The 11,958-nt window shown below is 46.5% G+C and overlaps 1 protein-coding gene across 8 annotated transcripts in view; it reads left to right on the top strand.

The window, feature by feature from the left end:
- NCBP3 (nuclear cap binding subunit 3) overlaps positions 1–11,958 on the top strand; it is a 49,111-nt gene that overhangs the window by 872 nt on the left and 36,281 nt on the right. For all 8 annotated transcript variants that reach the window (XR_001883693.1, XR_001883695.1, XR_001883692.1 and 5 more), the window contains exons 2-3: positions 2,378–2,443; positions 6,426–6,531. Coding sequence is in view for 3 of the 8 variants with exons in the window: in XM_017863609.1 (XP_017719098.1) it covers positions 2,378–2,443; positions 6,426–6,531 (172 nt within the window). In the remaining 5 variants the exon portion in view is untranslated. The remainder of the gene's footprint in view (positions 1–2,377; positions 2,444–6,425; positions 6,532–11,958) is intronic.

Here is an 11,958-nt window from a genome sequence, read left to right as displayed (position 1 = left end):
CCCCCCCCCGCAGCTCCACTGGCACCTACACCGTGGCCCCAGCATCTCACTCTTAGTGAAAGCAAACTAGCAAACGATCAATAGACGCCGTTGGTCCCTCATTTACCGCGCTGGGGATGGTGAGGTGTTTTGCTTGTGACTTGGTGGCTGTATATCCAGTTCTTAGAGCTGGTTTGAAGCCTGGATGACTCCTCTTAATTTCTAACCTAATATGAACTACTTTTCACCACATGTCAACATATTTAGACTGAAGTTATGGAGAAAGGTTAAGGTATGATCGCTAGAGATGGCAAACGTTATTGATTATGATTAACAACAGCTAATATATTAGCATTTACCATTCACTACATTGTGTCACTTAAATATACTGGCCATGGACACCTTTAGTGCTAGCTATTCAGGAGTCTAAGTTCCAGACCAACCTCAGTAATATAGCAACACCCCTTCGAGGTCCCTCCTTTCCCCTCTCCCCATCTCAAAAACAAAACAAAACCAAAATAAATAAGTATCACTGCAGTTGTGAAGTAGCTGTTATCATCCTTTCAGTCATTCAGTTCAACGTGGTTTTTGTTTTGTTTTGAGACGGAGTTTCGCTCTTGTTACCCAGGCTGGAGCACAATGGCACAATCTCAGCTCACCGCAACCTCTGCCTCCTGGGTTCAAGCGATTCTCCTGCCTCAGCCTCTTGAGTAGCTGAGCCCAATGGTGCGATCTCGGCTTACCACAACCTCCACCTCCTGGGTTCGAGTGATTCTCCTGCCTCAGCCTCCCAAGTAGCTCAGATGTGCCACCATGTCCAGCTAATCCTGTATTTTTAGTAGAGACAGGGTTTCTCCATGTTGGCCAGGCTGGTCTCAAACTCCTGACCTGAGGTGATCCTCCCGCCTCTGCCTCCCAGAGTGTTGGGATTACAGGCATGAACCACCGTGCCTGGCCAACATGTATTTATTGCATCCCTCACTATGTACCAAGACACATCCCTAGGTGCTTGATCAAGATCAACCTCCCTGCTGGAGTTTATGCTCCATATAAACTCTCAATGACAAAAAGGAGCCAACCTTGTGAAGACTGAAAAGGGGTTCCCCCAGCAGGGGCAATAGCAAGCACAGAGGGTCTGGGACGGGTCCAGGATTGTTGCAAGATTCTGTAGCACTAATGGAAGGGCAGTAAAAGAGGTCAGGAAGGCAGGTAGATACCACGCAGGAAACTGGGACCCAGCGAGGTCAAGGAAACTATACAGTGTCCTGTAATTAGTGACCGTCAGAGCTGAGGCTTCGGTCCTCGCTTGGTTTCCAAATCCCATCCCCTTTGCATTGCACTGTGCTGTATTTGCCTCAGGAATTCTAGGTGAAGGCTGGACCTTCTACATTGAGGTGGAGGGTTGTGCTCCACCTGGTGGCTGGGCATGGGGAATTTGTTCAGATTAGGTTGGGGAGCTAAGTGACTATGCTTCATCTTTTGACATTTTCCACAAAAGCCTTTAGATTTTTCTTTACATGGATACTTTCAGTTGATGGAATCACTCAGGTTTTGGACAGGCTCTGCTCTTCTTATTGGAGTGGTTGATTGATACCATGGAATCACTGGGATGGGGCTTCTTAATAAAAGGTTGTCAGGGGTGGGGAAGGGTTTTGAAAAGAATGACTCTTCAAAAAGAACCAGACTGGCCAGGTGCGGTGGCTTACGCCTGTAATCCCAGCACTTTGGCAGTCTGAGACAGATGGATCACCTGAGGTCAGGAGTTTGAGACCAGCCGGCCAACATGGTGAAACCTCGTCTCTACTAAAAATACAAAAATTAGCTGGCCATGGTGGCACATGCCTGTAATCCCAGCTACTCAGGAGGCTGAGACAGGAGATTCGCTTGAACCCGGGAGGTGGCGGTTGCAGTGAGCCGAGTTTGCACCACTGCACTCCAGCCTAGGTAATAGAGCAAGACTCCATCTCAAAACACAAACAGATAAACAAAAAGAACCAGACTCTGTGTGGTGACTCGTGCATGTAATCCTAACACTTTGGGAGACTGAGGCAGGAGGACTGCTTTAGCCCAGGAGTTGGACACCAGCCTGGGCAACATAGGGAGACCTTGTCTCTACAAAAATAGAAAAAAAATCAGCTGGGTGTGGTGGCATATGCCTGAGGGCCCAGCTACTGGGGAAGCTGAGGTGGGAGGATGGCTTGAGCCTGGGGAGTCGAGGCTGCAGTGAGCTGTGATCATTCTACTGCACTCCAGCCTGGTCAACAGAGCGAAACACTGTCACAAAAAAATAAAAATGAAAATAAAAAATAAAAAAGAAGAACCAGCTGTCAGCCCGACTTTTATCATAGGTTTTTCCTCAATTGCTGTCTGAATTTCTCATCCTTCTCCTTTGTGTTAGGACACAAGCAGAAGATACGAAAACAAGGCTGGCAGCTTCATCACTGGAATTGATGTCACCTCCAAGGTAAGACAGGCTGTGATTTATTTATTTGCTTGATAAGCAAGTGAACTTAATGAACTTGACCCCTAGGACTTAACAGTAAATATTTCCTCTTTTCTTTTGTTGCTGGATTTGAATTTTCTTTCTAAAAAAAAAATGATGTTATTTCCCGGGCACACTGGCTCATGCCTGTAATCCTAGCACTTTGAGAGGCCCAGCAAGTAGGTTATTTATTTGTTTATTTATTTTTGACACGGAGTCTGGCTTTGTCGCCCAGGCTGGAGTGCAGTGGCCGGATCTCAGCTCACTGCAAGCTCCGCCTCCCGGGTTTAGGCCATTCTCCTGCCTCAGCCTCCCAAGTAGCTGGGACTACAGGCGCCCGCCACCTCACCCGGCTAGTTTTTTGTATTTTTTAGTAGAGACCAGGTTTCACCGTGTTAGCCAGGATGGTCTCGATCTCCTGACCTCGTGATCCGCCCGTCTCGGCCTCCCAAAGTGCTGGGATTACAGGCTTGAGCCACCACGCCCGGCCGCAAGTAAGTTATTTAAGGCCAGGAGTTCGAGACCAGCCTGGGCAACATAGTGAGACCCGTCTCTACAAAAGATACAGAAATTAGCTGGGTGTGGTAGTGCAGGTCTGTAGTTAGCTTGGGAGGCTGAGATGGGAGGATCGCTTGAGCCTGCCAGGTTGAGGCTGCAGTGAACTGAAATCGTGCGACTACATTCCAGCATGGACAACAAAAAAAAATTTTGTGGCCGGGCACGGTGGCTCAAGCCTGTAATCCCAGCACTTTGGGAGGCCGAGACGGGCGGATCACGAGGTCAGGAGATCGAGACCCTCCTGGCTAACACGGTGAAACCCCGTCTCTACTAAAATACAAAACTAGCCGGGCGAGGTGGCGGGCGCCTGTAGTCCCAGCTACTCGGGGAGGCAGGGAGAATGGCGACCCCCTGAGGTGGAGCTTTGCAGTGAAGCTGGAGAATCCCACTGCACTCCGCCTGTGGCGGGACAGAGCGAGACCTCTGTTCTCAAAAAAAAAAAAAAAATTTTGTGTTATACAACGATGTCTTCATGCATCCTGAAACGGTGCAGGCATCATTTGTGTGTTCTTACAGCCATGAAAAGATAAAATCACTCTATGTAGATAACTGTGTTGAACCATTTCTAAGAAAATGTCCAGGACTGGGAATGCTTTTTTCAATGGTATGTCCATTTCTAAAAAAAATATGTACTGTTTCCACTTTAAATGAAACAAAATATGAAAAGTGCCTGGCACGTAGTAGGCACCCCGCTTTTTTTTCTTTTATTTTTTTTTTAGATGGAGTCTCGCTCTGTTGCCCAGGCTGGAGTACAGTGGTACGATCTAGGCTCACTGCAACCTCCACCTCCTGGGTTCCAGCGATTCTCCTGCCTCAGCCTCCTGAGTCGACGGGAGTACAGGAGCATACCACCACGCCTGGCTAATTTTTGTAATTTTAGTAGAGATGGGGTTTCACTATACTGGTCAGGCTGGTCTCGAATTCCTGACCTCAGGTGATCCACCTGCCTCAGCCTCCTGAAGTGCTGGGATTCCAGGCGTGAGCCACCGCGCCCAGCATAGTAGGCCCTTGACGGTCTTTATTCCTCATTAGCTGTAGACCCAGAAAAAGAGGACTTCCTGATTGCCTGGCTGTCTAAAGTCTGAAGCCCAAGTCAAGTGAATTATTCTCAGTGCTTAAGACGATTGCTTTGTATCTAATGATTGCTGTTACCGGATTACCACCTTCATTGTGACACCTCATAGAGTCAAGCCTATTATTTTCCTTATATGTAGTCAATACATGTAACTTGCTTTAATCAGTGATGTTCCGTTTCAGACCTTTTTTCTGATTTGAATGTGTAACGTTCAGTTTGGAACAGAATTTTGTATTACACTTCTGATAATATATATTGCTGTATTGAATACATAAAAGCAAAATAAAATATATTTCATGCCTACCTTTTATAATGCTTTTTTTGTTGTTTGTTTTGTTTTGTTTTGTTTTGTTTTGTTTGAGGCAGAGTCTCACTCTGTCACCCAGGCTGGAGTTCAGGGGTGCGATCTCGGCTCACTGCAGCCTCTGCCTCCTGGATTCAGTTGATCCTTCTGCCTCAGCCTCCCAGGTAGTTGGGACTTCAGGTGGATGCCGTCATGCCCAGCTAACCTTTTTATGGTTTATCTGTGTCTCTGTGTGTTTCCAATTACTTCAAGGCCAAAACCAAAACAAAAACAAAAAACAAGAAAGAGAATTGGTCATCTTTTAGACAAGAAAAGAGAATAAAGTGAAAATATTTTCTTACTGTAATTTAAAAAGTAAACCATTCTTAATCTTACACCGTTTGCCATTATATGAAACAGGTGTATGGGAAAAGGGTGGTAGTCTCAGCGTTAGCACTTTGTTTCTATGGGAAGGTAAATGGTTGTTTGTACTGGGAAGACCGCAGTGAAGAAAATGAGCATAGCTATTGGGAAATAACAGAAGTGTTACAATTTTACCAATCCCCGCAAGCTCTGTATAGTCAGACCTTCAATTAGTGTGGTAAAGTCAGTATACAATTAATGAAGGGGCCTGGGCACCGTGGCTCACATCTGTTATCCCAACACTTTGGGAGGCTGAGGCAGGCAGATCATGAGGTCAAGAGATCGAGACTATCCTGGCCAACATGGTGAAACCCTGTCTCTACTAAAAATACAAAAATTAGCTGGGTGTGGTGACGGGCGCCTGTAGTCACAGCTACTCAGGAGGCTGAGGCAGGAGAATCTCTTGAACCCGGGAGGTGGAGGTTGCAGTGAGCCGAGATCGCGCCACTGCATTCTAGCCTGGCGACAGAGTGAGACTCCGTCTCAAAAACAAAAATCAAACAAACAAAACCAGTTAGGGAAGGGTTCCTAAGCGCCATCAGTAACCCACCTTTGGACCTGGGTTTATTTTAGCTCTTAGAAGAAACTTACAAAGCTGATTATTTTTTCAGTGAAGTGTCAATGGTTCTTACCACTTAAAGATGAAAACTGGTGATTCCATGGCCACAAGGCTGGAAGAGGAGAGAGAGTTTCTCTGCTTCAGTGTTGTTTTATTTTATTTTTTTTAATTTTATTTTTTTTGAGACGGAGTCTCGCTCTGTCCCCAGGCTGGAGTGCAGTGGCGGGATCTCAGCTCGCTGCAAGCTCCGCCTCCCGGGTTTACGCCATTCTCCTGCCTCAGCCTCCCGAGTAGCTGGGACTACAGACGCCCGCCACCTCGCCCAGCTAGTTTTTTGTATTTTTTTTTTTTTAGTAGAGACGGGGTTTCACCGTGTTAGCCAGGATGGTCTCGATTTCCTGACCTCGTGATCTGCCTGCCTTGGCCTCCCAAAGTGCTGGGATTACAGGCTTGAGCCACCACGCCCGGCCATCAGTGTTGTTTTTAAACAGACTAGCTCTAGGGAGTGGACTGCTCAGGCAGATACGATGTGGAAGAGCGTGACAGGTGTGACTGCCGTTGCCCGCAGACAATGTGAAATGGTTGTAGGTGGGCTCCTAGAAATAGCACTGGAATCAGATCTGCTCGCTTACTAGCTGAAGTATCTCCAGCAAACCTTTTTGCTTTTTTGTGCCTCCATTTCTGCCCCTGGAAAACGGGGATGTTGAAATTGTTTAGTTGTCATTTGTTGGCATCATCGATAATAACAAATGAAGTGTCATATAGCTTCATAAACTGTAAAGGACTATTCATTCAGTCAGCAGATGCTTACTGAGTTCCTGCTATGTCCCAGGCACAGTGACAGGCTGTATTAGGTTGGAAATGCTTGCAAATTGCAGCAATATTAACATACTCCCTCCCAGTCATTGAGTGCGACTGTCCAGGTCTCTGCAACAGTTTTTCAAGGTGTAGTGTTGCTTATTTCTTCTTGTTTATTTCAGATTTGTCACTGACGCATCATGATGCATTTGCGATTTAATTTGCCTTCTCCATATTTTACTACTTTCACTTTTTCTGTACTTTCTAGGAAGCAATTGAAAAGAAAGAGCAGCGAGCCAAGCGCTTCCATTTTCGATCGGAAGTAAATCTTGCCCAAAGAAATGTAGCCTTGGACCGAGACATGATGAAGAAAGGTACAAGGTGTTTTGGGGGAAATTTGTCCACATATCCCCAGAGAGCGACTTTTCCCTGCCATTGCCTCATGCTTCTGCCTTGCCTTGCATGTCCACTCCTTATCCAAACACTCCTGTGAGAAGGGACCTGTGAAGTCTCCATTTCTGAGGTCACCTGTTTAAAGTTGAGATGCTGTCAGCTGGCTCAGATGTTAGAGCTGGGGGATAAAGAGATTGTCTTTTCTGAGGGGGCCCAGAAAAAGTTACCAGTTAGTGGCAGAGCTGAGATTTGAACCTGTGCTTCTAAGGACCCTTACTTATTTTCTGCTTTTATCATCGAAGTGTTAAAAGTATATCACAGTGAGACCTTCTTTTAGGGGAGTTAGAACAGTTTTGAGATTGGTGGGGAAAAGCCATTAACACTTTCATCGATAATCTGAATCTGTTGGCCAGGCGTGGTGTCTCAGGCCTGTAATCCCAGCACTTTGGGAGGCCGAGGCAGGCGGATCTCTTGAGGTCAGGAGTTTGAGACCAACCTGGCCAACATGGTGAAGCCCCGTCTCTACTAAAAATAAACAAAAATTAGCCGGGCGTGGTGGCAGGCGCTTGTAATCCCAGCTACTCGGGAGGCTGAGGCGCAAGAATTGCTTGAACCCGGGAGCCGGAGATTGCAGTGATCCGAGATTGCGCCACTGCACTCCAGCCTGGGCAACAGAGCAAGACTCTGTCTTAAAAAAAAAAAAAATTCTGAATCTGTTGATAGTCTGAATATCTGACATATATAAACCACTCAATCACATCCTGTTGTCAGAGAAAGCTAAACTAATCCTGCTCTGAGTTTTAAGCCTGTCCTTGGCCGGGCGCGGTGGCTCAAGCCTGTAATCCCAGCACTTTGGGAGGCCGAGATGGGCGGATCACGAGGTCAGGAGATCGAGACCATCCTGGCTAACACGGTGAAACCCCGTCTCTACTAAAAAATACAAAAAACGAGCCGGGCGAGGTGGCGGGCGCCTGTAGTCCCAGCTACTCGGGAGGCTGAGGCAGGAGAATGGCGTAAACCCGGGAGGCGGAGCTTGCAGTGAGCTGAGATCCAGCCACTGCACTCCAGCCTGGGCGGCAGAGCGAGACTCCGTCTCAAAAAAAAAAAAAAAAAAACAAAAAAAAAAGCCTGTCCTTACCGTTGGACTTGTGATTTGATTTGATCTTTGTGTTTTGTTGGGATATTTTGCTCCCTAGAACTCACCCCAAATTATCATATATAGTAATCTGCCACAGTTTTCTAAAGCAATTTATAAATAAAAGGAAAAATTACTACTTTTTTAGTGAGTTTATGTTCTTATTTATTATTCTACTCTAATATAAATCCATGAATGCAGAAGTCTTCCCTCTGTGGTATTTGCAAATTTGGGTGTTCATAAAGGGTTTAGTAGGCAGCCTTCTGAAGGCATGTTAAAGGCCTGTGCTGTCTTCTATGAGCTTCTCTAGCCTTGTTTGGTTGATAAAAGCAAAAGCTCTGCAAATACATTGAATGAATGAAAGAATAGCTGCTATTTGTTGTGCACTTGCTTTTTCACCAGACTCTGTTAAGCACATTACGTATTTCTTTCTTTTTTGTTGCTCACAACAACTTTATGAGGGATATATTTTTATCCCTATTTGATAAAGGAGGAAGCAACCTCAAAGAAGTTTAGTACATTGCCCAGGGTCATGTAGCTAGTAAAGGTGGAGTCAGGATTCACACCCGGTTTCTTTGACTCTAAAGCCTTGCTTTTAACTCCTTTGCTCTGTTGCTGTGTAACGTAGGATATGGTGCTATCGACTGAAATTGTGTCCCTCCTCAGTCCGTCCTCATGGGCGCAGCAGTGTGGGTGCAGAGCTGAGCTCTGGAAGCAGCTTCACTCTTGATCCTGCGTGACCAGTTCAAGTCAGAAACACGACCTTGCTTCCCTCGTGGGCGGGGGTTTCTGTGTGAGGAGAAGTCCCGTGGAGGCCAGGGACAGTGGTGAGGCTCGACATTCATGTGCCTGTACATCCGGGCACGAGCGTCTCTGTGAGTCTCTCTGACAGCTCTACCTCAAGGGTATCATAGCTTGATCACACTTGTCGACTTCTGGTCCTGAGAGCATTCCTTGCGGCGCCTTGCCTCTGATATGGCTCATGCCTTTCACTCTGCACGTTTGCCCTTCCTTGTCCCGTGCTTTATCTCTGGTCAGGTGTCACTTCCCCCATGGAGCATCTCTGCTCACCCACTTGAAATGCTTTCTCACTTTTGTTGGAGCTCTTTAGGGTGCGAAAGCCTCCTAGAATCTAGTCTCAGTTCCTTTGTGACTGAGAACAAGTTCTTGAGTCTTGTTAGTTTCAGTCTCCTTGTCTGTAAAATGGAAATATGATACTTACCTTAATAGGATCACTTTTGGGGTTAATTTTTAATATAAAAAAAGTTTTTTTTAAGTACGACTCCAATCTCATGGTTCTAAAGATACTCCTAAAACAGGCAGTAAGGCCGGCCGTGGGATGTCAGCTGGGGAAGCTTGCTTATTTCAATCGATTCTTTGTCCAGGAGGCAGCATGGCCTAGGATAGTGTTCCTGAGCCCTGGGGAACCCTGCTGCCCATCTCAGACCACTTTACATTAGTTGGGGTTGGATAGGTCCCAGGGATAGTTACTGGTTTTCTTTTCTTTTCTTTCTTTCTTTTTTTTTTTTTTTTTGAGACAGAGTCTTGCTCTGTCGCCCAAGCTGGAGTGCAGTGGTGTGATCTCGGCTCACTTCAAGCTCCACCTCCTGGGTTCAAGCGATTCTCCTGCCCCAGCCTCAACGAGTAGCTGGGACTAGAGGCGTGTACCACCACACCAGCTAATTTTTTGTATTTTTTAGTAGAGACAGGGTTTCACTGTGTTAGCCAGGATGGTCTCAATCTCCTGACCTCATGATCCACCCACCTTGGCCTCCCAAAGTGTTGGGATTACGGGTGTGAGCCACTGCGCCCAGCCTTTTTTTTCCCTCTCTTTCTGTCGCCCAGGCTGGAGTGCGATGGCGCGATCTCGGCTCACTGCAACCTCTGCCGCCCAGGTTCAAGCAATGCTCCTATTTCAGCCTCCTGAGTAGCTAGGATTACAGGCACCTACCACCGTGCCCAGCTAATTTTTGTAGTTTTAGTAGAGACGGGGTTTCACCATCTTGGCCAGGCTGGTCTTGAACTCCTGACCTTGTGATCCACTCGCCCTGGCCTCCCAAAGTGCTGGGATTACAGGTGTGAGCCATCGCACCCGGCCAATAGTTATTCTTTTTGTATCTTCTCAGGTAGTTGTTGTTTTTTTGTTTGTTTGTTTGTTTGAGAAGGAGTCTCGCTCTGTCGCCCAGACTGGAGTGCAGTGGTGTAATCTCGGCTCACTGCAACCTCCGCCTCCTGGGTTCAAATGATTCTCCTGCCTCAGCTTCCTCAGTAGCTGGGATTACAGGCGCCTGCCACCACAGCCAGCCAATTTTTATATTTTTAGTAGAGATGGGATTTCACCACATTGACCAGGCAGGTCTTGAACTCCTGACTTCGTGATCCACCCGCCCCAGCCTCCCAAAGTGCTGGGATTACAGGCGTGAGCCACCGCACCCGGCCAATGAGAGGAATTCTTATAGGGCTGCTGGGGACTGTAACAAAATGTTCCAGTTCATAGAGTGGCGCTTGACACACAGCAGGTGCCCAGTTAATGTTAGTTCTCATCATCTGATGTTCTCCATCTTCCCAGCCGTCACTGAAGTGACCTAGCTTCTTGGGAGAGTGAGGAAATTGGAATAAGTATGTTGACTTCTGCATCCACACTAGGTGTCAAGTTCAAGTTATTTGTTATTAATACCAACAACAATAAAAGATAACATTTGTTAAGTGCTTACTATGTGCCAGTCACTCTGCTATGTGATTAACTTACCCTTTCAACAGCCCTGTGAGGAGAAGGTGTTTATTATTTCCATTTCACTGAGGAGAAAATTAAGATGCTAAGAGGTTGGGAAACTTGCTTGTAGTCCCACAGCTAAGTAACTGGCAAGGCTGAGGTTCAAAGGCTGATCGGACTGAAACCTGTGTTCCTAACTGCTCTGCCAGCATTCAAATAGTTTGGGATGTGGTACACTGGACTTTTCTGCATCAAGAGTGACTTGCTAGGTTTGAATGATTCAGTGTCAAACAGCTTTGGTCTCTTTATGCCCAAGATTCAAGCTTTCATGGCTGGAAGAGACGTCGGAGGTCATCTAGGTTAATCTTCCGCCCAGCCCTGCAGGCCTTTTGGCAAACTTCCTAATGATCTTTTGGCCTCTGCCTGAATGTTTCTTAAGTGATGGCGTGAGAACTATTTATGAGGCAGACAACTTTATTTTTGGATACTTACTTGTGTTGAGCATTGCCTTCTAGTAATTTCTGTCTGTTAGTTACTGTGTGACTGTGAAGTCCTTTCATCCAGTAGTCCTTCGGGTGGCGGAGGCACAGGCTTGCTGCCCGTTCGCTCAACTTTGCTTCATGTGTCGTGATTTTCTGGTCTGCCTTTTCTAAACACTTTGCAGTTTCTGTTGTTCTTCCTGAGACGAGATACAGGTTCCAGTTATGGTTGGATTCACAGAGAGAATGGCAGGACTGTCACTCACCGTTGTCTCTGTCTCCGCCATTTCAGTGTTGCACTCACCCTGTACGCAGCCAAAGCACTTAGGTCTTTTCCCCAGGAATTGTGCCCATCAGAGCAGGCTTTCTCATCATGTACTTGAGGCACTTTTTTAAAAAAGTTACTTTTTTTTTTTTTTTTTTGAGACGGAGTCTTGCTCTGTCGCCCAGGCTGGAGTGCAGTGGCCGGATCTCAGCTCACTGCAACCTCCACCTCCCAGGTTCACGCCATTCTCCTGCCTCAGCCTCCCGAGTAGCTGAGACTACAGGCGCCGCCACCTCACCCGGCTAGTTTTTTGTATTTTTAGTAGAGACGGGGTTTCACCGTGTTAGCCAGGATGGTCTCGATCTCCAGACCTCGTGATCCGCCCGTCTCGGCCTCCCAAAGTGCTGGGATTACAGGCTTGGGCCACCACGCCCGGCCAAAAAAAATTTTAAATGTATTCCTATTAAATTACATCCTGTTGATTTCAAACCTCAGCTTTCAGTCTGTTGAGTGAATTTTCATCGTAACTCCACCTTTCAGCTCCTAGCTCTACTCCTCAGCTTCTTGCTCTCCATTGTGTACACATGGCTTCCGTTTCTTCATCCAGTGGTTGAAAGGTGGGCAGTGTCTTCCAGTATCGTAAGTCTTATTCTGTTACCATAAGGCCCACGGTTCATTTTACTGTCATGAGGAACTGGATTACATGCCTTAATGAACTTGAAATAGAGCCCCATCTATGTATTCTCTGAATTTCTTGACCTGGTAATCCTGTCAAAAAAGAAATGAGGTTAGTGTGGCTTTTTTTTTTTTTTTTTT

Source organism: Rhinopithecus bieti, unplaced genomic scaffold, assembly GCF_001698545.2.
Source record: "Rhinopithecus bieti isolate Rb0 unplaced genomic scaffold, ASM169854v2 scaffold_70516, whole genome shotgun sequence".
NCBI lineage: Eukaryota > Metazoa > Chordata > Mammalia > Primates > Cercopithecidae > Rhinopithecus > Rhinopithecus bieti.
Note: the sequence above shows the minus strand (reverse complement) of the source record. Positions and strands in the feature narration are given on the sequence as shown.